The 25,805-nt window shown below is 45.5% G+C and overlaps 2 protein-coding genes across 3 annotated transcripts in view; one reads left to right on the top strand and one right to left on the bottom strand.

Moving 5' to 3' along the window:
* Positions 1 to 95: 95 nt before the first annotated feature.
* Positions 96 to 18,974, top strand: ELK4 (ETS transcription factor ELK4). Of its 2 annotated transcripts, none has more exons than XM_045841326.1 (5): positions 96 to 432; positions 6,061 to 6,276; positions 7,618 to 7,701; positions 9,294 to 9,410; positions 10,994 to 18,974. In XM_045841326.1, the coding sequence occupies exons 2-5, from the start codon at positions 6,070 to 6,072 to the stop codon at positions 11,090 to 11,092; spliced, it is 507 nt and encodes a 168-aa protein (XP_045697282.1). In that variant the 5' UTR covers positions 96 to 432; positions 6,061 to 6,069; the 3' UTR covers positions 11,093 to 18,974. The 2 variants fall into 2 exon arrangements, with proteins under 2 accessions (XP_045697282.1, XP_045697281.1); XM_045841325.1 differs by having other exon boundaries at positions 7,618 to 8,484.
* A 3,574-nt stretch (positions 18,975 to 22,548) lies between these two features.
* The window catches only part of MFSD4A (major facilitator superfamily domain containing 4A), a 28,751-nt gene continuing 25,494 nt past the window's right edge, over positions 22,549 to 25,805 (bottom strand). Inside the window, exon 10 of the mRNA XM_045841446.1 lies at positions 22,549 to 24,900. Coding sequence (XP_045697402.1) covers positions 24,845 to 24,900 — 56 coding nt within the window. The 3' untranslated portion in view covers positions 22,549 to 24,844. The remainder of the gene's footprint in view (positions 24,901 to 25,805) is intronic.

Here is a 25,805-nt window from a genome sequence, read left to right as displayed (position 1 = left end):
CAGTTCTTCTACTCGCGGCGGCTCCTCCTCTCCCGCCCCCAGAAGTGACGCGCCCGCTACGGCGTCCGGGAGGGACCTCGAGACATCAAGGGGGTTCGAGAGGGGCGGCGACCGCTGGGCGATTGGCAGACCGGCGGCGGCCTGGAACGCTCGAGCGCGCGCCCGCGGGTAGCGGCCAGACAACCTCGTGCGGGGGCGGCAGGGCGGGGCGCGAGGAGCCGCGGCCGGGGCGGTGGCGGTGGCCGCGGGAGATGCGGGCGGCTGCGGGCACCCAGCGGGCTGGGCTCGGCCGCCGCCGCCTTCTTCGCCTCCGCAGCGGTTGTCACCGTGGCTGCCGCGCCGTCCCGGAGGTGCCGGCGTGAGGAGGCGGTGGGTGGACAGTAGCATCGAGTTCGCGGCGGAGACCCAGAGGGAGCCCCGCGCGCGGCCTCGGTGAGCGGCGCGCCCCGTCGTGGTCTCGCAGCCGCCGCACCCCGTTCCCCCAGCCCCAAAGCGGGGAGCGGGGGGCTCGCGGCCCAGCAGGAAGCAGGCGCGTGGCGGGGGCTGGGTGGGGGACTGCGGGCGCGCTCCCCAGGGACCCACCCCCCCGGCGCTATCCCGCGGGGTTCCGCCCTGTCCGGCGGCTGCAGCCCGCGCGCGCAGGTGGACCGGGGAGCGCCCCCGCCCCGCTCCTTTCGCCCCTTACTAGTTCTAGCAGGTCCCTCGGGTGGAAGGTGGCGGTATTTTTGTTTGTTTTTGCTGGGGGAGGGGGCGAAGAAGGCAGCAATTTTGACTCTTTGTGGTGACAGGAAGTTGGAAAATGAAAGTGCAGTAATTCAGTGCTTACCAAGGCCCGTGAGGCTGCGGCGCTTTCTCCGAACTTTGATCTCTGCGGCACTCGGTCACCGTGCTGTTTCCTCTCCTGAAGCTCGCTATTCATCCGGTGTCAAGTTTCATTTCTTTTCCTACTCGCTAGCAAATATCCTCGTTGACTCTGCTTCACGTGTAGCTGGGCCGGTAGCTTCTTCATTCTTAGGAAGATCAGTTGGAATCTTATTTGGGGGTGGAATATTTACTGCCTTTGGTAGGAAATAAGGGGTATTGTTGAAGGAAGTGGTCAAGAGGTATACACACATTTGGCGACTTCTCAGCCTGTTGCTATTTGAAGTTTAGGGTATTTAGGTAAAGACTTGAGTTCTATTCATCAGAATGGTTCGCGCATCTCTAAGGTTCGTGGGTCAGATCCTCCGTCCCCCTTTCGTGGTCTTCCGCCCACCACCCAACGGAGTGCAAAACTTGGTCCTTCAATATTTAGGACGGTCAGTGGTGTTTTTGTTAAAATGTAGTATGATTCAGTCCCTCCCCACAGGCTCTCTTTGCTTTTATTTAAACATCACAATTGCGTGAGTGGATTCATTACATTTGTAGGGAAATACTGTCTTCCAGTTGTATTATAAAGTAGCAGTATACTTTTAATATTCACAGTATAGGCTACTGTACAGTTAGACACCTGGTTATTTTTTGACAACATTTATTTTAATTCAAGACTTGTCTTGGTACATTTTATAATTGGTTTTGTTTCACTGAAGCAGCACGCTGAATTTGGAGACTTTTGGGGGGGGGTCTTAGCTACTGTTTCTGAAAAACAGTTGGCTTGTGGGTCACCACAGCAACCAGACTGTATTTAAGCATATTTAGGGTGGAAAAATTTTCATTTAATAGGGACTTTCTTTACATAACAACTTGTTTCAAGATGCTCACTCTTTAGGTTTAGCACAGAGACTAGTCGACCGTCTTTGAAATGTTACGGTAGAATCAGTTATGTTTTTCACCATTTAACCCCTGAAAAGTCAGTCCTTCTTTTGGATCAGCTGTTTCCCTCTCTCATTATGCTTCCACTAAAACAAACAAACATACAAACAAACTTTTAGAACTGTAATTGTGGGAAACCTGGGATTTTTGTGAGAAGGAAAATGAGGGGTTTCTTTTTTTTACTAATAGGTAGCAAAGATAAAAGTATACTGTTTTACTATTTCACCTTTGTAAAATAATAACTGCCTTGAATATTTTCCTGTAGTTCTCATTTATGACTGAGGAAATCATTGAATTTCATATTAATGGCACACTTTTAGGAACTAAAATGAATAGATTCAACTTAACCTTATATCCAGCCACCCCCAACTTTTCAACCAAAGAATAACCTGATATCAAAATTGGCCAAATAAAATGCTACTTTAAAGTACTCTCTGAAGGTGTCCATTGTATGTCTTTGTTAGATTTTTGCAAAAGAATATTCTCCTCCAGCACTTGAGGCAAAAACCACAATGCCCTTTTTCTTTTACTCCCCACAGTGCTCTCCCGCCGCACTGGAGAGCACTGAGGAAGCCTCGGCGTTTTCCACAGCAGTTAGGTTCTGCCTTAAAATACCAAGCAGCTCAGCACGTGCGCTCTCCGAACAGCCAGCGGGCAGCTTAGCTGTGGAATAGACCCGCAGCACCTTGGAAACACCCGTGCTGGTGGAACCTCCCTTTGCTCAGGATGAAACTTGTACACTCGTTCACGGCGGAGCTGTAGCTGTGGATGTTACTTTGTTCTGCGTGTGCAGCCTAGCTGTTGTAAACCTGTAGGGCTCAAGCATTATCTACAGTGACAGGTATTAAGACTCTAATTTTGGTTTTGGAAATTTTTCCAGAAACATGGAATTATAGACACCAATGTGCAGTAGTCTTTACTTTCTTCCTTCCTCCTGCCCCTCCTCATCTTCCCCTCCCCCCGTCCCCATTTTCCTCTCCAGCCTCCTCCATCATCACTGTAGCCTTCACCGTCCATTCCCACATTCACACTCCTACCCCTGTAAGCAATCTTGATATGAAGATGGTGTCTGGGATTGTAGACTGCATTCTTTGGTTAAACAAAAGTTAGTAGGGTATAGTTTTAACAGGCTTATACAAACAAGTAATTGTTTACACATGTAGTTACAAAATAACTGGCCGTGGACAGTCGTCAGAAGAAGCAAGGCCTCTCTGATAAACTCAGAGCAGTGGCAGGGTGCCCTGACCCTGTGTCCCAGTGCTTGGTGGATATAATAATGTAAACCTGTATTTTGACCTAGATTAAGTGAGGCTTTGGGAGACTGATTTCTAGTGGGCTTGGTTATTTAGCGTTAAAGTAGCATGTGTTAGTTGTAGGTTGTCATCACTTAGTATCTGATATGTAATACTTTACAGCCGACCGACCACTGGCCACAGTGTGAGGGCTTTGTCCATCCGGGGAAGTGGTTTCCCTGGTGGACAGAGAGTGTGACCTGCTGTGAAAGAGAGTTGGAGTCCCGGCCTCAGCCTCTCCATGGACTCTGTGAGTGGGAGGCCTCCCCCTGTCTGTTCTGGGTTGTATTTTCCCAACTCTACTTTCAGACGACAGTAACTCTGCATAATGCGCTTCAGAGTGGCAACTCTGAGGGCTGTTTACGGGAGGACATCCTGAGTGTCTCGGAGAAGTTACGGAAACCCAGACATTGGCCATTTTCCCACTGCGGCTCCTCATCTCCGCCCTTTGTGGAGGCCCGTGTAGGTGACTGCTGAGGACCCCATTTTGTCTGAGTTACACTCGGTTAGAATGGAGCTTCTCAGGCCTACCATAATTTTATAATATTTGCAGTGTTAACTTGTTTTTAACACCTTTATTGAGATATAATTCACATACATAAAATTTGCCTACTTTAACTATAAAATTACATGGCTTTAGTATATTCTCAGAGTTGTGCCACCGCCACCACAGTCTGAGTTCAGAACGTGTAAATCACCCCACGGGCGTCACTCCTCATGTCCTTCCCGCCCACCGCCATTCCTCCGCAGCCCCTGATCTCCTCTCTGTGTCCAGTAGATGTGCCTCCTCAGGACACTTCATATAAGTGGGGTCACAGAAAGTTTGTCCTGGCTTCTTTCTGGCTTCTGGCTGGCTTCTTTCTGGCTTCTTTCACTTAGTGTCGTGTTTCCAAGGCCCATCCCTGCTGTAGACTCTATCAGTGTTTCGTTCCTTTTTCTGGCCGGGTGCTCTGCTCTTGGGTGGTACTGTTGTGTGTTCTGCTTGTCAGTTATCAGTGGATGGACATTCGGGTGGTTTCTGCTTTTATTGGATATTACATGTAATGTTGCTGTGAAGATTCCTGTACAGATGTCTGTGCAGACGTATATTTTCGTTTTGGGGGTATGGAGCTACGAGTGGAATTGATGGGCCATACGGTAACTATACTGAGTCTTCGAGAAACTGTCAAACTGTTTTCCAAGTGGTTGTACCGCTTTGCGCTCCCACCTGTGATGTGCGGGTTTCACTTTCTCCACATGCGAGCTGACACTGCTGTTTGTCTTTCTGGTTACAGCCCTCTCATAGGTGTGGAGGGGCGTCTGAGGTGGCTGCTTCCCATTTCTGTGGTAACTAAAGCTGGTGAGCGCCTTTTCGTGTGCATATTGGCAGTTTATTTTTGGAGAAATGTCTCTTTGAATTCTTCGCCTATGTTCTTTCTTTTTTTTTATGTAAGAGTTTTTAAATAATGTTTTGATACAAGTTCCTGTAAGTTGAAAATATTTTTTCCCATTCCTTAGATTGTCTTCTCACCTGATGGTGTTGTTTGCAGCACAGAAGTTCTAAATTTTGATACAGTTTAGTTCGCCTCTCTTCGTAATTTCATGGATCAATTTAATTGTTTTCAAGTCCTGTCCTGACCCACTGAGATCTCATTTCTAGATTTAAAAAAGGAAGTTTTTGCTTTTGTGTGGGTATAGTTTAGAAATAGGCTTCTTAGCCTATGTTTATATGTATTTGGCCAGAATTCCTGCTCTAAAGTTATTCCTGTTAAACAAGGTGTTTTGAAGTTTCATGAGGAAAATAACTGGGTAAATATTTCCTTGTTGGTCCATTGCCCAAACCAGTGATGAAATCGTTATCACCTGGGATGATTTTTGTTCCCTGGGGGGACATTTTTCTTTAAGATTTTATTTATTTATTTTTAGAGAGAGGGGAAGGGAAGGAGAAAGAGGGAGAGAAACATCAATTTGAGAAACATCAGCCAGTTGCTTCTTGTATGAACCCCAACCAGGGACCAAACCCACAACCTAGGCATGTGCCCTGACTGGGAATCAAACTTTCAGTTTGTGGGATGACACCCAACCAACTGAGCCACACTGGCCAGGGCATTGGGACATTTTTGATTGTCACAGTTGGGTAGGAAGTGCGTAGTGAGTAGAGGACAGTGATGCCGTTAATGCACAGGACAGCTTCCAGGAACAAGGAATTATCTGGCCCAAAATATCAGTAGTTGAGAAACTCTGGCCGAAATAGGGAGATCCTAAAACTTGAGATGTTGGAGGATGTTTCAGGTTGAGTCTTGGTAATTACATAAAGGTTGCTTGCTATTCAGATAAAAGGTGGATCGATGCAGAGGTAGTCCCTGTGGACAGAGTGCTGAAAGAACTTGTAATTTATACCGGGGACAGTTTGCTGAATTTCCAGGGCTGCCGATTTATATGTAAGCTGTATTTACGGTAATGGAAGCTATTTGGAAGAGAAATACCAGTGGAGCAAAAGTAGATTATTCCCTGCAACCCCCGGGGCCACGCAGAGACACACACGCACACCTCCTGGCAGACGATCAGCGGGGTTGATTAAGATGGACGCTGAGATAGTGGTGTCCTCAGAGAACACGACCATGAGTCTGTAAGGTGAATTCACTACCAACAGTACTCGAGTGACTGGCGGTCATTGGGCTGCTGCTGTGATCTGTGGAACTAGTGTTACCTCCCAGCAGGACTTTTCTTAAGCAATGTGGCATCTCGAGAGTTTGGACTTGATTCCACTGCCTGGGATTAAATCTCAGCTCCCTTGTTTACTTGTGTGACCTTAGACAAATCACTTAACTCTTTTAGGAATCGGTTCTTTTCATATAGAAAATGAGGCTGCAATAGTGTCTGTTGTGGGGATGAAAAGAAGTCGTACGTGTAGAGCACTTCAGACAGTGCCTGGCCGAGTGTGCTGGAAGTGCCAGCTGTGAACACTGTTGTCTCTCTCCTCTGTGTGCCTCTGCAGCTCATTGCTATGGACAGCGCTATCACCCTGTGGCAGTTCCTCCTGCAGCTCCTCCAGGAGCCTCAGAACAAGCACATGATCAGCTGGACCTCTGACAATGGGGAGTTCAAGCTTTTGCAAGCAGAAGAGGTGGCCCGGCTCTGGGGAATACGGAAGAACAAGCCTAATATGAACTACGACAAACTCAGCCGAGCCCTCAGATACTATTATGTGAAGGTAATACACCTCCACCTCAGAACAAGAAGTGTTCCCTCTCTTCTGTGGAATATCCCGGTTTGTTTATTTAAGTTTTAATGGAGGTATAATTGAAATATAACATTACACTAGTTTCGGGTATAAAACATGATGATTCGATACTTGTTTACATTGCAAAAGCATCACTGTCCCGGCTTATTTTAATCCAGTTTATCTTATAACTTCAGCAGTTTGGAATTAGGGTGAGAGCCGGCAGTGTTCCGGTGGTGTTTCTGCAGACCTCAGCGCCCCACTCCCATCACCCCTGTTTTGTTCCAGACCGCAGCTCTCTCTACAGGGAAAGTCCGTGTAGGCTTGGAACAGGGGCGGGGCAGCTAGAGGCTTGAGGGTAACTGTTCTCGTGTATGTTCTGATTTACTTTAAAAATTGTCATATACTGTGTTTTAGCTTTTCTTAATTTTTACTTTTTAGTTTAATCCAGAATACACAAATTAATACCTTATAGCATACCTGTTAATATAGAGAATTGATTTCTTAGTTGACAACAGTTTTAAATGTTGTGTTATTTTGAATACACTTTGGGCACTGAGATAAAAATAAATGGCTCAAATGGGTGGAATTGGAATGAGAAGCTGAGGTCTAAGTTTCTTTCACCTTTAAGTGGTTGATTTTTATCAGTGGTGCTGCATGGAGACATGAGGTAAGCAACAACTGGAATTTTATTTTTTAATTAAAAAATTTAAAAATAAAAATCCTCACCTGAGGATATGGTCACTAACTTTAGAGAGAGAGGGAGAGAGAGAGGGAAGGAGGGGGAGAGAGAGACAGAAAGAGAAAGAGAGAGAGACAGGTGGGAGAAACACCGAATCGCTGCCTCCCACGCACGCCCCAACCAGGATTGAACCCAGAGCCTTTTGGTGCTTAGGATGGCGCTCCAACCAGCTGAGCCACTTGGCCAAGGCAACAACTGGAAATTTTGAAGGAACCTTAGTAGAAGTAAAGTTTTTAATTCTTTTTTTGCTTACTCAGCATGCATATGGCTTGTACCTTTGGAATTGTTTTAGATTTCAGGTCAGTGATTTTTGACTTAGTACAGCTACTGCCTGAAAGTGTTAAGCAATTAAAATCTTTCCATTTTTATTAATATGTTAATTCAGTTGTTAATAAGACATTTAAATGTTCTTAACTTATGTTCCACAATAGTAGGAACTGTGTTAAGTATAGCTAGATAATTTAGGTAATTTTAGACAATTTTGAAGGTTTTAAGTAAACTGCTTGTCAAACAGAGAACATCATTAGGTCAGCTTTTTCGTGACCTGTGGGAGGTAAGGTTGTAAGAATGCTTATTTTATTTATCTACAGAATATCATTAAAAAAGTGAACGGCCAGAAGTTTGTGTACAAGTTCGTCTCTTACCCGGAGATTCTGAGCATGGACCCCATGAAGGTGGGCAGGGTTGAGGGGGACTGTGAAGCCTTCAGCTTCAGTGAGGTCAGCAGCGGCCCCAGAGACGCGGAGACCGGAGGGAGAGAGAAGCCGCCGCAGCCAGGGGCCAAGGCCTCCAGCCGCAACGACTACATTCACTCCGGCTTATACTCTTCGTTTACTCTCAACTCTCTGAACGCCTCCAAGAGGAAGCCTCTCAAGTCCATTAAGATCGAGAATCCAGCTGAGAAACTGGCAGAGAGAAAATCTCAGGAGTCAACACCATCTGTCATTAAATTTGTAACAACACCTTCCAAAAAGCCACTGGTTGAACCTGTTGTCGCCACCATCTCAACCAGCTCAAGTATCTCTCCATCTCCGGAAGAAACTATCCAAGTGTTGGAGACTTTGGCTTCCCCCAAACTGCCTGCCTTGGAAGCACCAACCTCTGCCTCCAGCGCAGCCCCCGCTTTTTCCGCCCCACCTGTTTCCTCCGTGTCCCCTTCCTTTCTGCCTCCTAGAACGCCTTCCCCACCGCCGGGTTCCAACCCAGATGTCGACACAGACATCGATTCTGTGGCTTCTCAGCCCATGGAACTGCCAGAGAACTTGTCTCTGGAGCCTAAAGACCAGGACTCAGGGTTTCCAGAAAAGGACAAGACAAACAATTCGTCCAGATCCAAGAAGCCCAAAGGGCTGGAGCTGGCCCCCATCCTCGTGATCACGGGCAGTGACCCGAGCCCCCTGGGAATACTGAGCCCGTCTCTCCCCACAGCTTCCCTCACTCCAGCACTTTTCTCACAGGTAGCTCGCTCTTCGTCTTCAGTGCCACCATTGTTTGCTCGCTTTTTAAAACAAATCCAGATTTATAACCTCAGGTGTTCGTTCTGCTACTTAGGTTTGTCTCAGAAAGGTTTATATGGGACCCCGTGGAAATAACCCAATTCCTCACCCCAACTAGGGTCTCTAAAACTGAAGGTTTGGAGCATTGTGTTAAAAATTCATTGTTTTACAAGTAAAAATATATTATGGTTTTCCACTTCCTTCTAAAGAAAATAAGCTCTCTCCCTGTCTTTTTCTTTGTTTTTGGCAGGTAGTGGGGGGGGGGGTTGCTCTTATAAAACTGGTGGCTATCTTATTAAAAAACAAACAAACAGTGATAATCTCAAGTTAGAAAACAGTTGATCCTGAGAACCTTAAGAAAAAGAAATGGTTGATGTTGAGTAACAAGTTTCTACAGTTATCTTAGGTATTTCCTAACTTGCTTAAATATAGCATTTAAATAGATGGATTACTCACAGATCTTCTCATTATTAAGAAAACCACATATTCGAGACTCAGTTACCCATCATTTTTCCATACATGAATTCAGACTGGTTTTTCTATTTGGGAAAGACCCTACAAAAGAGAGGTTAGAAAATATTTTGATCTTTATCTTTCTTACGCTGTACGAATAATTTCTGAGTTTTCCCTGATGATACAGTCTCAGACCTGGAGAGGTTTCGAGTGGAGAGTGGACGGGATTTGGGTTCGGGCTGTTTCTGTATTATCACGAGGGTGAAACCTAAGCCCGATGTGTCGTTGAGGGGCTGTTTTTGCTTTGTGTGTTGCAGACGCCCATCCTGCTGACTCCGAGCCCCTTGCTCTCCAGCATCCACTTCTGGAGCACCCTCAGCCCCGTTGCTCCCCTCAGTCCAGCCCGGCTGCAAGGTGCTAACACGCTTTTCCAGGTAAATGAAAGAACAGGCTGTTTCTTGCAGGGAGCGTGGTAAATGGAGCAAGACGCAAAAAGGCAGTATCTCCCTCTTCAGTTTAAGCATTATAAAACTTCTGTTTAATAGAGATTCTTCAGTTTTGCTTTTGAATTTCTAAGTGTTAATTTCCTGGCCAGTAAACAGCTCAGACGAATACTCACAGCAATGTTGACCGTTCTGTGTGTGTGAGGTGGACCACGAGCGGTTCCGTGCTGCAGCAGGCTGGGAGCCCACCCAGTTTTGTTTTTTTGTCATTTTAAACTGTAGAAATCGTTTTTTATTGGGAAAAAGTTGTACATAAGTATATGTTCATACAAACACATATATACATAGTGTGGGGGGTGGAATTCCTGACCATAGGTTTCCCCTTTTGACTGAGGATTTAAAACAAATAGAGAAAGCTCTTGAGAATAGTATATCAAATACTTTAAAAAAAAAGATGTTATTTATTTATTTTTAGAGAGGGAAGGGAGGGAGAAAGAGAGAGAGAGAGAGAAACATCAATGTGCGGTTGCTGGGGGTCATGGCCTGCAACCCAGGCATGTCCCCTGACTGGGAATCAAACCTGCGACACTTTGGTTCGCAGCCTGCGCTCAATCCACTGAGCTACGCCAGCCAGGTATATATCAAATACTCTTGCTTCCTCCTTAGAATTTCTGTTTATGAACACTTTAAATATATATTTAAAAAATGAATATTATCTTTTAACCAAGATCTTAGGAAAAGTGTTCGAGTTTTTCACTATTATTTTGCCCCCAAACATCTAGACTATATAACTTACAGGCTTTCTTATGGCTGATTCATTCACTCATCCAGGGGTAACATCCTGGAAGATTTTCTTACATTTTTGTAATTTAACTTTTCATTTTTTCTTTTGAAAGTGAAATGTTAAAAAGAAGAAAACTAAAAATCCTTCTACTTCTGCATTTTTGATAAAAAGTTCTAAATTATTGAACAGAAAGTGTTGGGAATTTCTCTTATTTCCTCCTCCTCTGCCTCTCACACATGGATAACTGAGTTACAGTGTGAACCTGAGGCCCCAGCCACGGCGCGGTGCCCAGGCAACCTCAGCCGGGAGCCTCCCTGTAGAAGTGTCTCAGAGTGTGCGGTGGGGGCCCCCCTCGGGGGTCAGCACCCTGTAACTGTTTGTACCAGTTACAAATAGAGTTAATAGGTGGGAATCTCTTTCTGGACCTCTTTTTGACAGTCTGTGATTTGCGTTATAATCAAATATACTCAGTGGTACATGTTGTCATTTACTGAACTTTCTAAAACCTTCCTTTGATGTGAAACGTAACCCTGTGCACCGTAGGGTGTGAGGGGAGGCGTAGGTTTGTGCTTTCCATCCCGTCCGGCAGGCCAGAAAGCGTTAATATTTAACATTCTTTTCTTTATACCTTTTGCTGTGACACTGTATTCTTTCATGATAAACAGTTACTGGTTTGTCCAAGGAGCCACTGCTGGCGGCTGCGGTGTTCTGCCGCAGAAGCAAGGAGGGACAGAAAGTGAACGCTGGTGTTGAGTAAAGGATGCTAATGTATTCTGTTTTTCTTTCTCAGTTTCCTTCTGTTCTGAACAGTCATGGGCCTTTCACTCTGTCTGGCCTGGACGGACCTTCCACCCCTGGCCCGTTCTCCCCAGATCCTCAGAAAACATAACCTGTGCACTTGCAGAATGAGCGAACCAAGGACTAAAGCAGCAGACACTCGGCGTGGTTGCATTTGGAGTGAGCGTCGGTAGTTCCGCAGTGCTGATGACAGACTTGTGTGACCTTTGCCACTCCCGTTGAAATGCCTTTTTAGGATCCCTTCCAATGAGACTCACGTCGGACTGTGTTTAAAAAATGCCTTAATTGGAGTCCAAACTCCACCTCCCTCCTCTTCTCTCTTTTCTTTTCCTAAAAAATATTTTGAGCTTTGTATTAAAGACATTTTTGGTGGGGTTTAGCAGCTAGCTATGCTTTGCGAGAGCAATTAAGAACAAAGTTACTCTTTCTGCCTTACTGGGACCCTTTGGCCCAAAAAAAATATATACTTTGAGTATATTATTTAAAGAAATACTGGTTAAATGAAATTGGCCGTATCTCTAAGACTAAGTGTGCACCATTGAATGACTACAAGTGAGCTATGCATAAGAAATAGGAGAGGAAGAACCGTTTCTGCTCACAGGAAGGAAGACTGGAGCAGTACTTTTCGGGTGATGCCGCTTTGCTATGCGCTCTAACGTAGTAAAGCAGCTCCGCAGAAAGGCACCTTACTCACGTTTATTCAGGGTGGTCTCTTAGCTGAACGGGTGGCCTTGTCTCAGCCTGCCAGCAGAGCGTGGAGGTGGTCTGTTCAGCACAGGGGGATTTTTAAATCCGGGGTTCAGGAGTGTTTGGAACAGCCAGTGAGAACGGGGCCCGTGTCCAGCACAGGAATGCTGGCCGCTCTCCACGTGTTGCGGTTGTGCGCCCCTGGAGCGCGGCATGGCAGACGATGGCTTCTAGGAGAGTGTGCCCAGGTCTTGAAGTTTCGTGGCATCTCCAGTAACAGATGCAGTCAGGTAACTGGAAACTACACGGAGGGCTTTCCCCAGGTAGAGGATACCTGGCACGCAGGACCCTTCCTCTTTTCTGTTCATGTCTCCTCATTTCCTGCTGGGTAGTTGTCGTCTTCCCAGTTTACGGTTGTGAGAGGTCATGATAGATTTAAAGATGTAACTAGGAAGATGAAAAGCATAGTGAGGTTTCCAAATCTGTAGTGAGGTGAAGATCTGCTCGCTTCTCTGAAACTTTCTTTTTAAATTAGGGAGGAGCAGAGTTCACTTGTAAACCCTCATACACAGGGATTAGATCACTTATATTAGTAGAGAGAAATTTAGGCCTTTGTCTCTCTACATTACCCAATTTATAAAATATTACCTTATGGTAACCAATGCCAGGTGCAGACAGCTTTGTCGATCCCACCAAACTGAACTAACACCAGCTGACAGTGGAATCTTTTGAAAGTCCCAACTTTAAAGTCCGGGATTAGATGTCATATGCGGGCTGCCCCTGCCCCCCATTGTCCATTAAACTGGTCTCACAACCCTGGAGATAGTTCATGTAATTCAGTCACATGAACTAAATGAAGGAGGGAGTAATGACCAGGGCTCAAGTGACACTGAAACAAACCAGCATCTTCCAGACGTGTGATACTGTAAATGAGTTCAGTTGCAGGGCGGAGAAGCTCCAGCGCAGGACTCCCCTGCCGGCTCCATGATGGTGGCGGGGCAGTGCTCAGGGAGCTGCCTTTGACTCGGGAGTCTCGGAGACCCGTGCTGCCTCGTCTGTGGTTCTGGGCCGAAAGGTCTGCTTTGGAGACGTGCAGTAGTCATGTGGAAAGGCAGTCGTGTTCAGCGGTGACGTGGGACAGACTGACTGGACTTCTCCCCAGGTCTAATCTTTTAGCTTGCATGACTGTGTGAAGTTAGACCTCTCAGCAGCGCTTGGGAATAGTTTTACCAATATTAGGTTGATTAACATTTTGTACATTAAATAAGTAAGTATTGATTGATTGACTTAACTAGATATTTAACATTTTGAAAGCACAAAAACTATTTTTATCTTTTGGTATTAAAGGAGAAAAGCCATTGGTCTGTTTTTGCAGACGCTGTCTGTAATCTCTAACTGCCTCAGCACAGGGATGCCTGGGAAGGGAGAACACCGCTGACCCCGAGTCACAGCAGCTTCCCGGGAACCAGTTTCCGTGACTCCTCTGTCTATAAGTCTGTCGTGGGAGCCTCTGAGAGGCATGGGCCGCAGGAGGCTGATGATGACCTGCTTTCTCTTTGGAATCAGCTAGTCTGGAGAAGCGTTTGTGAGTGTGCATGTGTGTGTGTCTTTTTTAAATGGAAGTTTACAACCGTGAGCTCAACTGTATGAGGCAGGTCATTCTATGTGCAAACTACCTCCTTCCTGGAACAGTATCAGCTTTATATATTTTGAACATCCACAGAGTTCTTAGAACCCAGAGGTGACATACCACTGAACATCAGTATTCCCTGGAGAGACATACTTGGTAGCTGTAGCTGGTGGCCGTCACTGGTCACCTTGCCAGGATGAATGCTGGTGGGCAAAAGTGGCCTAAGGTAACACAGGGGAACAGGTGGAGTGAGTTTTCCAGACAGCTGCTGTGATTATCTCAGCTTTCCGTCTGCTCTGGTCCAGATCTGCTCAGTTGTGCGCTGGGGAGTGGTTGACTGCCAGGCTCTCGGAAGGGAAAGGGGGCCCTTACATTGTAGCATTTGCTGATTTCCGAGGTGCGAATTAACCCCCCATGTGGCCGAAGCCACCACCTTGGCATTGCGAAGGGATGAGTGTAGGTGTGTCCTCAGCCAGCAGCCCACTGCACTTACTCCACCCTGGGGAGGGTTTTGACATAACTTCTAAAGCATTTTTTGTTCCTGTGCTGACATACAGAGTTAAAATCCCACGTCTGACCTCAGTGATCTCTTTTCTGTGGTCTGTCACGGTGCTTTTGTGGTGTCAGACTCCTCGTGGCGTATTTCATGTGTTCAAACAGATGGAAACAGCCGCTAATTTTTAAAAATTTATATGTAATGGAAGAATCCAGAAGCCCTCAAAAAGTCAATCTTACACTTCTTAGAGTTGAAATATAGGCTTAATTTTTCTACATTTTATGGTTAGAAAATAGGTGTGACTTTTTTCTCTTCAAGTTTTGATGGCCCACGAGCCTATGTAATAAAAGGGTATTGGATTTTTTTTTTAACTGAAAGAATTCCTTGAAGATTTACATACTGTTTAAAGATCCAAAAGGCAGGGCTGACTATTGTTGGTCTGTTTACCTGGCACAATCTCTGGTTTTCTGCACGCTGTGAGTCACTTAGGCTGAGCAGGGGGAGTAAGTCGGAGGCTTGGTTCTGGAGCTGTGGCTGCAGGCTGTTGGCATCACTGCCCTGCACCCCCCAGCTCTGGCCCCGCGTGATGTCCAGTCTAATGGCGTTGTTTCACCCTGATCTCAGAGTGTGTGTTACAATCCTAGTTCTAGAAGGCAGTTTCGTGTGTTTCCAGTGAATTTAAGCACATCAGAGACCCTCACTGGCACTTCAGAAAAGCAGTCTCCACGCTTTTTGCGCACACACCTTGATCAGTAAGAGCTTTTGAACACAGATTCACTATTGCAAATTCATGTGTGTGTGTGTTAAGTCATATACTGCTCTTCTAAAGTAATGTGTACATTATGGGACATACACAAAAACAGAGGTAGGATGGCTTGAAAAGTAAGTCTCGAGTAGGAGTTCTGGTACTTCTCCCTGCACCCAGCAGACTGGCTGGCAACACGCGCGCTGTCACGACACTGACTCAGAATGTTGCTCCTCAGTCTGACCTGCGAGAAAAGACTTGGATCCTTTTGTTGTGAGGTGTGGAGAAGTCCTTCTGTATGTGATCTGACTGTCATGTAAAATCTCTACTAGAGATCTGGGATTTTTCAGGAGAAAATTCATGCTAATTCTTTTCTTCAGTCACCAAGTAACCCATCGCCACGTACTCTCCGGGGCCCCGCGTACCGCTTTGGGCGGCCTCTTGTGTCCCTTCTCTTCATGTCGGGTCTGACTCTGCTGCACTTGTGTTTTACCAGCCTGCTTGCAGCCGCCTTTTGGTCTTATTAGTGTTACATTTTACCATTAAATTCAGAGTTATTTCAAATTGCTTTATGTTAAAATACATAACCTCCATTTTACTGCTGCGCTAGTAAGGGGTTTTTTTGGTGACATTTCAGCATCTGAAGATGAAATACCCTCCCTGACAGGTCCACTCTGTGAACCCCTTCACTTACTGTGTGCATTTTATGTATCTGTGCCAGAAGTCTAGAATTGTGCTGAGGGGCCATTCGCAGGTGTGTGAACGAGTGTGGGGACCAACACAGGTCTCTGTGCAGAACCCTGGAGCTCTGAAGACTTACCAACCCAACGGGAAAGTGAAAAAGACTCAGGATGTCACCTGAAAAAGTCTCAGTCTGTTACCTGAGGCATGACAGAATAGATTACTTCCAAAAAGGAATTGAGAAATTAATTGTTTAATCTGCAGTGGTGAAGTGGAGGTAAACCATAGCTGCATTTCTTCAGCAGGCACTCTGACCAGAGAAGGGTTCTGTGGAAAGGGTTTGCTAATTACTGCCTTGGTTTGGGTCAGCAAGCAAATGTCTTCTTCCTGGCTTCTGTGCTGCTGGCGTAGCCTGAAACCAGGTGCTCTGCTGTTGCTCTTAGGTCATCAGAATTCTGCTTTCTGAAGTCTGTGTTTTAATCTTCGAATCTAGAAATCTTGTGGGTGGTAGTGTATTAAGCAAGAAAAGAAGGCGGTTTGATTTCATTTCTCATGCTTGATGGAACCTGTTAGTATAAAAGTCATGTTTTGACCTGTGAACAGAGCAGATCTGAAGGGTGCGTTGTTGATGTAGTATAAATGTTCCATTTGAAGCTGCCAGTTTCTTCAAGGTGCTTTTCTGAAGAAAGAAAAAAAAAAGCGATAGGTTGACAGCCGGCCAGAAAAATAGCAATTTCTAGGGTGCTGTCATTCACCCCGGGCCGTGGTGGGAGATGGGAGTCCAGAGTGGTTCCAGTCGAGGGGAAGGTCGGCTTTAACTTTCTGTAGAAACCAGGAGATTCAGGCTGCTGTTAACATCATTTAAAATGAAACCTTGAACCAGAACATTCATGAGAGATACAATCAGACATTGTAAATCTCTTGAACCCTCTAGTCTTTTGAGTATAATATACATCAGGAAGTTTTGTGAGGTTTAAAATTTTAGTTTTAAATGCCTAATTAGGAGACTAGAGCATTTCTTTCCAAGTATTTTGATTTATTGGCTGAGTACATATGTGTGTTTATATACTGATGTATGGCCTGAGTGTGTGTGTGTGTGTGTGTGTGTGTATAAAATAAATCTGTTTTTCAGAGGGAATATACTATTCATCCTCTAGGATGGCTCCTAGGCTATTTTATACTAAAACTTTTAAAAATTGGCGCACTTTGCAATTGCCACTTTTTAAAAACTAATGCCTTGCACATTTCAGTTTTCTAAAATGTATAAAATCATAGGCCTTAAAGACCAACTGCTTGCCAGCGTTTTAGGGCCTCGGCGCCACGTGCGACGGACGCTGAGCAGCGTCATCTTCAGCTCTTCAGCTCGTGTCTTATGGGGCAGATGAGGGTGTCCCTTCTTAAGGTTTCTGCATTTACTTTTTGCTTTTGTGTAGAACCCTTATCACGTTGGGTTTTAAGTTTCTCAGAGGAGAGGTGTATGTGAGAAGTAGTGTTTCTGAAACACTGATTCCACCGTGGATTGATGTGATAGTGAAGGGATTATTCTGGCACTGCAGCCTGATTTATCCTCTTGAACTGATACAAGTATCAGCAGAAACCTCAGAGCACCTTGGGCCGAATATTCTCCACCTTGCCTTGCGTTCCATCTCAACAGGGCCCGTGCTGGTCTTGTCCCTTCTGGGATTCTGAGCCATGCTAGGACAGGCCTGGGACCTTCTGGATGTGCATGGGTGGGGGTGGCGGTGCCCCGTGGCTGGGCTGGAGTTCTAGTCACGGAAACATTCAAGTACATGCCTAGAGTTCAGGGGGGAATGCCATCTGTCGGTATCAAATCACTTGGCACTTTGGGGGGCACGCCATTCTTAGCACTGTTTCATTTTTAATAACTGGAAGCACTTAATGATTATTTTGTTAGTTTACTTTCAGCTTATGGATACTGAGGGTCAGGGAAGTAAGGTTTATTTCTCACTTATGTTTTCTGGAACTTAAGACTGTTTGAAGACGGGGTAAGGGGGTTACCTGAGGAGCCTTTCTTCTGGCTCTGTGAGGTAGGCCCTTTTGGCGAGGATGTTTTAGAATAATTAACAAGCTTTAATATTCCGCTTTGCAGAAATGTATGACTTTTAATGATCTATAGTTGATGTATTATACCCAGCTTTGTAAACTGTCCAATTTTAAGTTTCTTTTCTGTATAATCGCTGTTGTTTATGTCTGTTATGTAGGGGACACAGTTCCTTTTAAGACATTTCATATTTTTTGTTTTGGGGGCAGTAGTACCAATGGCCTTTGTGTGTACAGAACAGTCATTGCTTATGTGATAAAGGAGCATGTTTGATAAACTTCCCTGCTCAGCGTCAGTGAAATTAACATGCATGTAAGTAAAGACAGAAATCAATACAATTAATTTTTGATTACTTAGGGCCTGTTGATTCAGTTTGGCCCTTCAGCCTTCTCTAATTATAGTCTTGTCTGTTTCCTCACTTTTGCCTTCTAGCAGTTTAATTTATCCTTGTGGGTAGGGAAGATTACGTGCAAAACTCAGACCTGTCATTTTGCTACTGGTTAGCTTTGGTTTGAGGCAATAAAATTTTTGACTAAAATTAGTTTTTTTAAATTATGCCCTTTATGCACCAAATAATCAAGTTGGCTAAAAGTAAAAAGTGTATAACAAACAATTTTTTATGAGTCCTACTGAACCTTCAGGTGTGGACATTACTTGAAAATTAAAAGCTGTTTTTTAAATAATAAACTTGTTATCTCATGCACCCAACCTGTAACTCAGAGGGCAAGTCTGCCGCGGTGCAGACACAGAAAAGACGCATTTTTGGGTCAGCATCTCAGTGTTGGGATGTGTGGTGACAGGAACCTGCCAGGGTGCTTTCCATAAACCTAGATCGGCTCTGCTGAGAAGACAGGTACTTCATTTTTTATTTCCCCTCTTGTTTATTTTATTGAAATCTGTCTTATAATATCCATTATCCACCATTTTTTATAGACAGAATGCTTATCTATAAAATGCAAGTGCACACCTACCCAAAGGAAAGAATAACTGTTAAAGTAACTTAATTTCATTGTAATTTACATTAGGGAGACTTTCAAAGGTTTAGAGTCACTGTTTTCTTCTTTTTTCCAAAAATGCTATTAAAAAGATGGTAACTGCCAACATGTATTAAAATTGCATTAATTTTGTTGTGACCGAGAGAGACTGCCATCTCTCCCGGCCAGGCAGTCTGACCTGACGAACCTGCTGGGAAACAAAGGGATGTTGCTTTAGAGTAGACGAGGGTGACTGTGGCTGGGGTCCTGAGTTCTGTTCATTTGCGACAAGAAACTTCACACCAGGTTTAGGTGGGTGAAGGGGCTGGTGCGCCAGCACCGTGAGAGCTTTATAATGTGCTGCTTTTCAAAGACAAAAAGTGTTCCTTCCGACATGGTAACGGTTGCCCTGAATAACTAATCAGGTGATCTTTTTTTTCTATTGCTTTGAATTTTATGCAAAGATTTTTTAAAAAATTCTGAAATGGTAATATGCATCTTATTAGAAAGATGATACATTAAAAAATATTTTATCTAAGAACTGACAGGAATTTGCTTTGTATAATGGCTAGCTAGCTTTAAGAAAGCATTGTAGAAAATTTATTAAAGTCCAAAATTATATAGATATGTTAATAGATATATGTGCAACTAGATATGGACAATTGTATTTTTTTAAATAAATATTTTTAACAAAATGACTTTCTGAATGGAGTATTCATTTCCCTCCTCTCACGTCTGTTGGGGTGGTACCTGCGTGCAGTGTCATCCGTGCGCATGTGGGTAAGGAGAGAGTTCAGTTTCCCAGTGGTTCCCGTTAAAAGCTGGCCTTTATGTGATGTGTCAAATATTTAAAACCCCAGTTGGGATAGGTGGTGAAAAGGGGAAACTGTGAAAATGATTATTGATAGAAAAAGGGATTAAAAGAGAATTGATAGGCTAGAAAAACTATTCACCATGTGAAATCGCTTTATTTTACTTTTAAATGTTAAAATTTAAATTTTTAAAAAGTTAAAAAATCTTTTAATTAGTTGCTTGTATTCTGTTGTAAGAAGCAACTTCTGCTTATTTCTGCTCTAGGCCCTGTTTCTTCCTGTAGTTTTTGAGATTGAAAACTGGAGCGTTCAGCCCCTGACCAGGGTGGTCCAGTGGGTTGGGCTTTGTCCCACCATGTGAGTGGTTGCTCCTTTGGTTCCCTGGTCAGGGTGCGCAGGAGAAACCGCCGATCAGTGTTTCCCTCCCTCCCATCCCCTTTCTCTTTAAAACAAAACAAAACACTACACAAAGAAAGAAAAAAAAACCCACTGGAGATTTCAGTTCATTTAGCAAATGAAATTAGGCTTTTTTAGAACTGAGTTCAGGGGTGGAAGTAAGGTTAATAGGTGGCAAAATCACACCGGAGAGGTCTGTTTCCTGTCTCCAGGTAAAAATGACAGGATGGAGTAGCAGCACATGAGTAGGCGGGGGGCAGCAGCTGGCCGACCCTGGAGAAGTGTTGCTTCAGATGCAGGTCACTGAGCAGTGTGCAGCGCAGCTGGGTGATCGCTTACAAGGACCGCCAGGTTCTCCTGAACCGCCGTTCTCAAAATACATGACCTACATCAGCGCTTGCACAAGGCCAAGTAAGTTTGGGAAGTAGGGTGTCATCCCTTGGAGATCCAAAATACATATTAGGATATTAAAAGCTCTAAGAAGTCCTTCAGTTAAAAAAACCCTATTTATGCACCATTTTCTAAGCTTTCTGACTGCTGACACATCCCCTTTTGAGAGGCGTAATAGCTGTTTTGCAGTCACTTTTTGTGTTTTATTGGGTAATTTTCCAGGGTTGGCATAATCAGGTAGGAGACAATCATTTATTAACAGTTACACGACTTCACGTGGATTCTCACTGCAGGCGCTGCACTTACTGGAATATGCCCTTTAACTGGGAGTCCATAAAGGTGACTTCCTTTGAAATAACCTTTAACCCAACACCGTCCAAATAAGAGGACAGTGTATAATGAAAAGTAAGCCAGCAAAGAGAGGTTCTAATAGGCAGGAAGATGGGTGTCAGGAGGTTGCTGGAACCTCAGAGTTGGCTTCACGATTCCCACGTATTGTGAACACATCGCTGCTGACAGAACCCCCTCTCCAGTCAAGGTCCCCTTCCATGTTGCCACAGCCTGCAGGGATATTTGGTCCTCCGTGGACCTGGTGGCAGCACTGATTCCTTTCCCTTGGAAGCTCTTCCGGTGCCCTTCAGGAAACCACATTCTCCCCTGAACTTCTGGTACTTCTCTGGCTTCTCTTCATTTTCTCTGCTGGATTCTGTCCTGGTTTCAAACTTCTAGGTGTTGAAGAACCTCAGGGCTCAATCTTCCAGTCTCGACATTCACTCCCCTGGTGGTCTGACTCAGCCCCACCCCCTACACACTGTATGTGACCGTGAAATTTACATCTCCAGGCTTGAGTTTCTGTTAACCTCTGGACTTTTTTTATTTTTTAAAATATATTCTATTGATTATGCTCTTATAGTTGTCCCATTTCCCCCGCTTCACTCCCCTCCACCCTGCATACCCTCTCCCACCCACATTCCCCCCCTTTAGTTCATGTCCATGTGTCATAAGTTCTTTAGCTTCTACATTTCCCATACTATTCTTACCCTCCCTGTCTATTTTCTACCTACCATCTATGCTACTTATTCTTGTACCTTTTCCCCCTCTCCTCCTCCCACTCTCCTGTTGATAACCCTCCATCTGATCTCCATTTCTGTGGTTCTGTTCCTGTTCTAGTTGATTGCTTTGTTTTAGGTGTGGTTGTTAATAATTGTGAGTTTGCTGTCATTTTACTATACATGTTTTTGATCATTTTCTTAGATAAATCCCTTTAACATTTCATAAAATAAGGGCTTGGTGATTATGAACTCCTTTAACTTGACCTTATCTGAGAAGTACTTTATCTGCCCTTCCATTCTAAGTGAAAGCTTTGCTGGATAGAGCAATCTTGGGTGGAGGTCCTTGCCTTTCATGACTTGGAATACTTCTTTCCAGCCCCTTCTTGCCTGCAGTAACCTCTGGACTTTTTTATCTCCCAGCCTTTGACACTTCCAAACCAGAGCTCTGTGGCCCATCGTCTCCCAGCGTTGAGTGGCTTCCTCACTGCCCAGTTACTCACTACCCAGTTACTCGAGCCCAGTGCCTTAGGGTCAGCCTTGCTTCCCGTCTTTCTCTCACACCCAACTCAGCAGATCGTCCGTTTGACTTTCAGAACAGAGCTCTAACCCGCACTGTCCAAGCCACCATCTCCTGTGTGGTTTATTGCCGTTGTAACTTCGCCTGTGCCCACTATTTCATCCCTGCCCCTTGCCTGCTCACAACTCCCCTAATCTCACATAACTAAAAGGAAAAACTCCATATTCCTAACGTGGCTGATACGATCTGGCCCCTACCTTCCCCCCAACCTATTGCCTGCTGTTCTTCCCCTCCCCCGCTGCACAGACGCACACCGGCCTACTTGCTGGTTGGTCCTCAGGTGCAAGCATAGTGAGTCTAAGGCCCTTGCACTTGCTGTGTCCTGCCAGATGCAATCTTTCCTGGGTACTTGGATGGCTCACTCCTGCATATCATTCAGGTTTCTGCACAAATGGTACCCCCTTAGAAAGGCCTTCCGAAGCATTTCTTGACATTCCCTCTTCCACCTCCCTTCCCGGCTTTATTTTTATGGCACTGAGGCATCCCTCATCCTGTGGCATGCTGTCTCTCTCTGCTGTCTCTGTGTCTTCATCTGCAGTGCAGTCTCTGTGAGGCAGGGACTCCCATGTCACTTTCTGCCCTATCTCTACACAGAAATGAGTGCCTCCAGGATAGCAGGTACCCAATACGTCGTTCTAAGTGAATGAAGGAATTCTCTCAAACACCTGTGTCACCGTGCCTTCCTAGAGAGTCTGGTACACTGGTGGGTTGGATCCCACACCTAAGGAGCAGAGGGCAGTCTGGAAAGAGGGCAACTGCACAGCACTCGGGGACGTCAGAACTCCTAACAAGAAAATGAGAAGGCCGGTTTGCTCTGTGGTTGCGTTCGCATTGTGGCATGAGAACCTGCCTGCCTTTCCCGACTCTGACGATGCATCAGAGGGGTAGTGGTTGTCAGTTCCTCGCGTGACAGTTTCATTTCTCCTAAAATACCAGCCGTGTGAACCCACAGTACGAGAGAGACCTATCTGCAGGGAGCACTTGGTCATTTGTTTCTGGGCTTATGCAAATACAGGTCGAGTGTCCTTGATAACAGATAACACACTCAGTTTAAAGCATTTTATTTTAGAAAAGGCAGTCAAATTTGTTTCAGTCTTATTTTCTATAGTCACAAATTAATACTGATCACCTTAGATAAAGCCGTTGATTCTTATTTCTAAATCTGTATAAAAGGGGTGTTTTCTTGAAAGCCCATGAGAAAAATCCAGCTCTCTCCTTTTTGTCCCGGTCAGCCACTCCCTGCAGTCGGGCTGCAGATTTAAGTCCGGTGGGCAGCTCATGCATCTCCGAGTCTGCAGACACAGTTCAAACCACAGCCCTGGGCCACCAGCTTTCAAAAGAGTCGGGACCTGTTTGGCTTACAGTAAATATGTAGCAAACACATGGACAATTTCTAAGCTGCTTACAGATTTTAAAAATAAAAATTGCCAACATTTATGAAGCAGTTTCTATGTCAGGCATATAATAATTGGTTTATACAAATTCACTTAATTCTTTCAGAATTCCTTTGAGGTAGGGTAAGATTCTTTTAGAAATGTCACTTTACAGATTTTTAAAATAAGCAAAGCTGGAAGAGCCTCAGTGATCTCTCTGCCACAGAGACAGACACTGAGACCAGTGCTTGAACCAGGTCTCTGGACCTTACCACCTTGCCAGGTTCTTACCACCGCACCACGCTGCTGGCAGGCGGAGCTGGCTTCCAGGACAGTGCCCACAGTTCCAGGATAAACTTCCCGTGTCGGGCATGTGACCCGCAGTACTGGGACAGGTTACTGAGAGTCGTGATCCACTTGTTTTTATACATGTACATTTGTATATACACTAGTGCAGGCAAACTGGTGCACAGTCCTTGTCACAGCCATGTCACAACCCAGCACAACTGCTCTCCCTTGCCAAGTCTCTGAGTTTCCCTTCTTTGCACGGGATTTGCTTGACAGTCAGGCACAGCTTTCCGTATACTACGCAGCCTAAATTGTTCCGAAATCCTGTTTTTGTTAAAGAACTTGACGTGGTACACAGGCATACCTCGTTGCATTGGGACTCGCTTTATTGCGTTTCACAGATGTTGCATTTTTTTACAAATTGAAAGCAAGAGCCTCCACCAGCAAAAAGACGACAACTCATTTTATTGCGATACTCGCTTTGTTGTGATGGTCTGGAACTGAACCCCCAATATCCCTGAGGTATGCCTGTAAGGAGTTGTTTTTCTCTATAGAAAATGTAAATTTACATTGGATATTTTTGAGAAATCCTCAGTGCCTTTTCTACACCTTCTATAAACTAGTCAGTGTCAGTAAAGAAAGACAGAACATCCATCTCAGTCTCGAGGCAGCTTCTGGACCGGTTAGCACTGACGACTAGCAGTGGTGTGCTGGCAGATGTTTACCACTGGGCTCTCCGGGCGAGACTAGCCCTGATTGGTAGCTTTTGCCGATTGCTGTGGTGTCAGTACTCCCACCACGGCCGATCTCCAGCCACCAACACCGTGCCCCTGAGAGGGGAGCCCGAGGGAGACGCTCAGCGGCAGCACTCCTGTGCACAGTGTGCCCACCACACGGGCACGACAGTCACACATCGCTTCAGGAACACAGGCGTAGAAAGATTAGGAAGTGATGAGTTTTGAGTAACTATTACCTTTGTTTTTCGTGTATTTTAAGTTTCTATAATTTAATTTTTAATAATGGCTGTATTTAACAAATAGCTCTTAAAAAGAAAGTTTAACAATCAGCTTTTATAAGCCCGTAAAAGCTAGCCCAGCATATCACTGAATTAGTGTCCCAAAGACAGCAAGATTCAAGTTTTCCTTTTGCTGTTTTAGACTGCGGACAAACTACTGATGTCAGCCGCAGGAATTTGAGGGACGTTGGACTGCTAATAAATAAAAAGCACACAAACCCTGAGAGCATGCCGTGGATTTGTTCTGATTAACGTAAAATGCATCTACATACAGCAATGATCACTGAGCTTGATAATTTCAACCTGTATTTTCAAATTCAACTAAGAGTGACCTTCAAACCCAGAGTGTGGTCCATCCAGGAGGCGGCCAGTGGCGTGAAGCGGATGACTGTCTGCCTCCTTCCCAGGCAGACAGCTCTGAACAAAAGCCAGAACCAGGAATGAGGAAAGGAACTTGAGGAGCCAGGTGCACCTCTAGTGATTTGCCCAGGGAGGACCCAGGTACCAGAGCCCAGTTTAATTTCTTCTACGCGAGTGTCCAGCGTGCAGAAGTCCGAACCGAGGCGTCGGAGGCTGCTCCACTGCCGCCCCAGCGCCCTTCCACACTTCGGTCTCCGCTGGTGCTTGAGAGGCCAGGTGTCTTCGCCTGCCGCCTCCACCCACTTTTACCTCTGGTAGCACTCTGAGCTTTCCACCCCAAGAGGTTTGTCCTGGGTGAGAACTGCAACAGAAACAGATAGACAGACCAACCAACCAACCAGGGAGCACATTTCAGCAGCTCCAGTGACACTGCAGCGATCACTCATGCTGAGAGCTTGCCCGGGCCTTTCGTTCCTCTGCTGTCCCATGGCCCCTTGGGGAGCCAACTGACAAGTCGGACCCACGAGCCCTGGCAAACTGTTGGTGGGGGCAGTTTGTTGAGACTAATGTCTCGGGCTTGGGGAATATGTATTTCTTTCTGTCCTCCTTGATTGGGGAATTTATTAAGTGTTAGTTGACATTTAGCAAATATCCAATACTACTTTTTTAAAGATTTTATTTATTTCTAGAAAGAGGGGGAGGGGAAAGAGAGGGAGGGAAACATTGATGTTGCAGAGAAACCTTGATCGGCTGCCTCTCACACGCCCCCAGCCCACTGAGCCACACCAGTCAGGGCGCAGCCACTCCTTCCTGCACGTGAGGCCCGAACGAGTGCTCTGTCCTGAGTGTGGGGCTAGACGGCAGCGGGCATCTGCCACCCGAGAAGCAAGGCTGTAGTCAGAGCTGCCTGGGGAGCCCTTGTTGTTCTCAGGGCTTTTAAACGGATTGCTTAAAAGGTGCATGTGTCCACCTGCCGAGAGAGGCCTCTGGCTGCCTGTTCCTTCAGTCTTGGCTTTCTGTCGGGAGGACCAGGACTCTGCCTGGGCACCCCCTCTTAATAACTGGCTGCGTGCCCCCTAAAACAGTTGTGGGGACTTTGAGAGCTCTGGGCAGAAAGGCTCAGGGTCATGCAAACAGCTTTGGGACCGCCCCTGCCTGGGGTCTCCAGGAGTGAGACTGTTCTGAGGTGGTGCCTCTGCCCTGAAAGTGCTGTTCTTTGCTACTTGGCCTGAGGGACTTCTTTTTGAAAAAGGTGGGAACTGGAGT

Source organism: Phyllostomus hastatus, unplaced genomic scaffold (genome assembly GCF_019186645.2).
Source record: "Phyllostomus hastatus isolate PE091 unplaced genomic scaffold, TTU_PhHast_1.1 phas_contig_36, whole genome shotgun sequence".
Classification (NCBI taxonomy): Eukaryota; Metazoa; Chordata; class Mammalia; order Chiroptera; family Phyllostomidae; genus Phyllostomus; species Phyllostomus hastatus.
The sequence above is the reverse complement of the archived record's forward strand: the minus strand, read 5'-3'. Positions and strand labels throughout refer to the sequence as shown.

What these genes read in the sequence shown, in the direction of transcription:
- ELK4 (XM_045841325.1), top strand. Translation starts at nt 6,070, where the DNA reads ATGGACAGCGCTATCACCCTGTGGCAGTTCCTCCTGCAGCTCCTCCAG. An exon ending in TCAGATACTATTATGTGAAG is followed by an intron (nt 6,277 to 7,617) that starts GTAATACACCTC and finishes ATTTATCTACAG; the next exon opens with AATATCATTAAAAAAGTGAA. An exon ending in CTCCAGCACTTTTCTCACAG is followed by an intron (nt 8,485 to 9,293) that starts GTAGCTCGCTCT and finishes TGTGTGTTGCAG; the next exon opens with ACGCCCATCCTGCTGACTCC.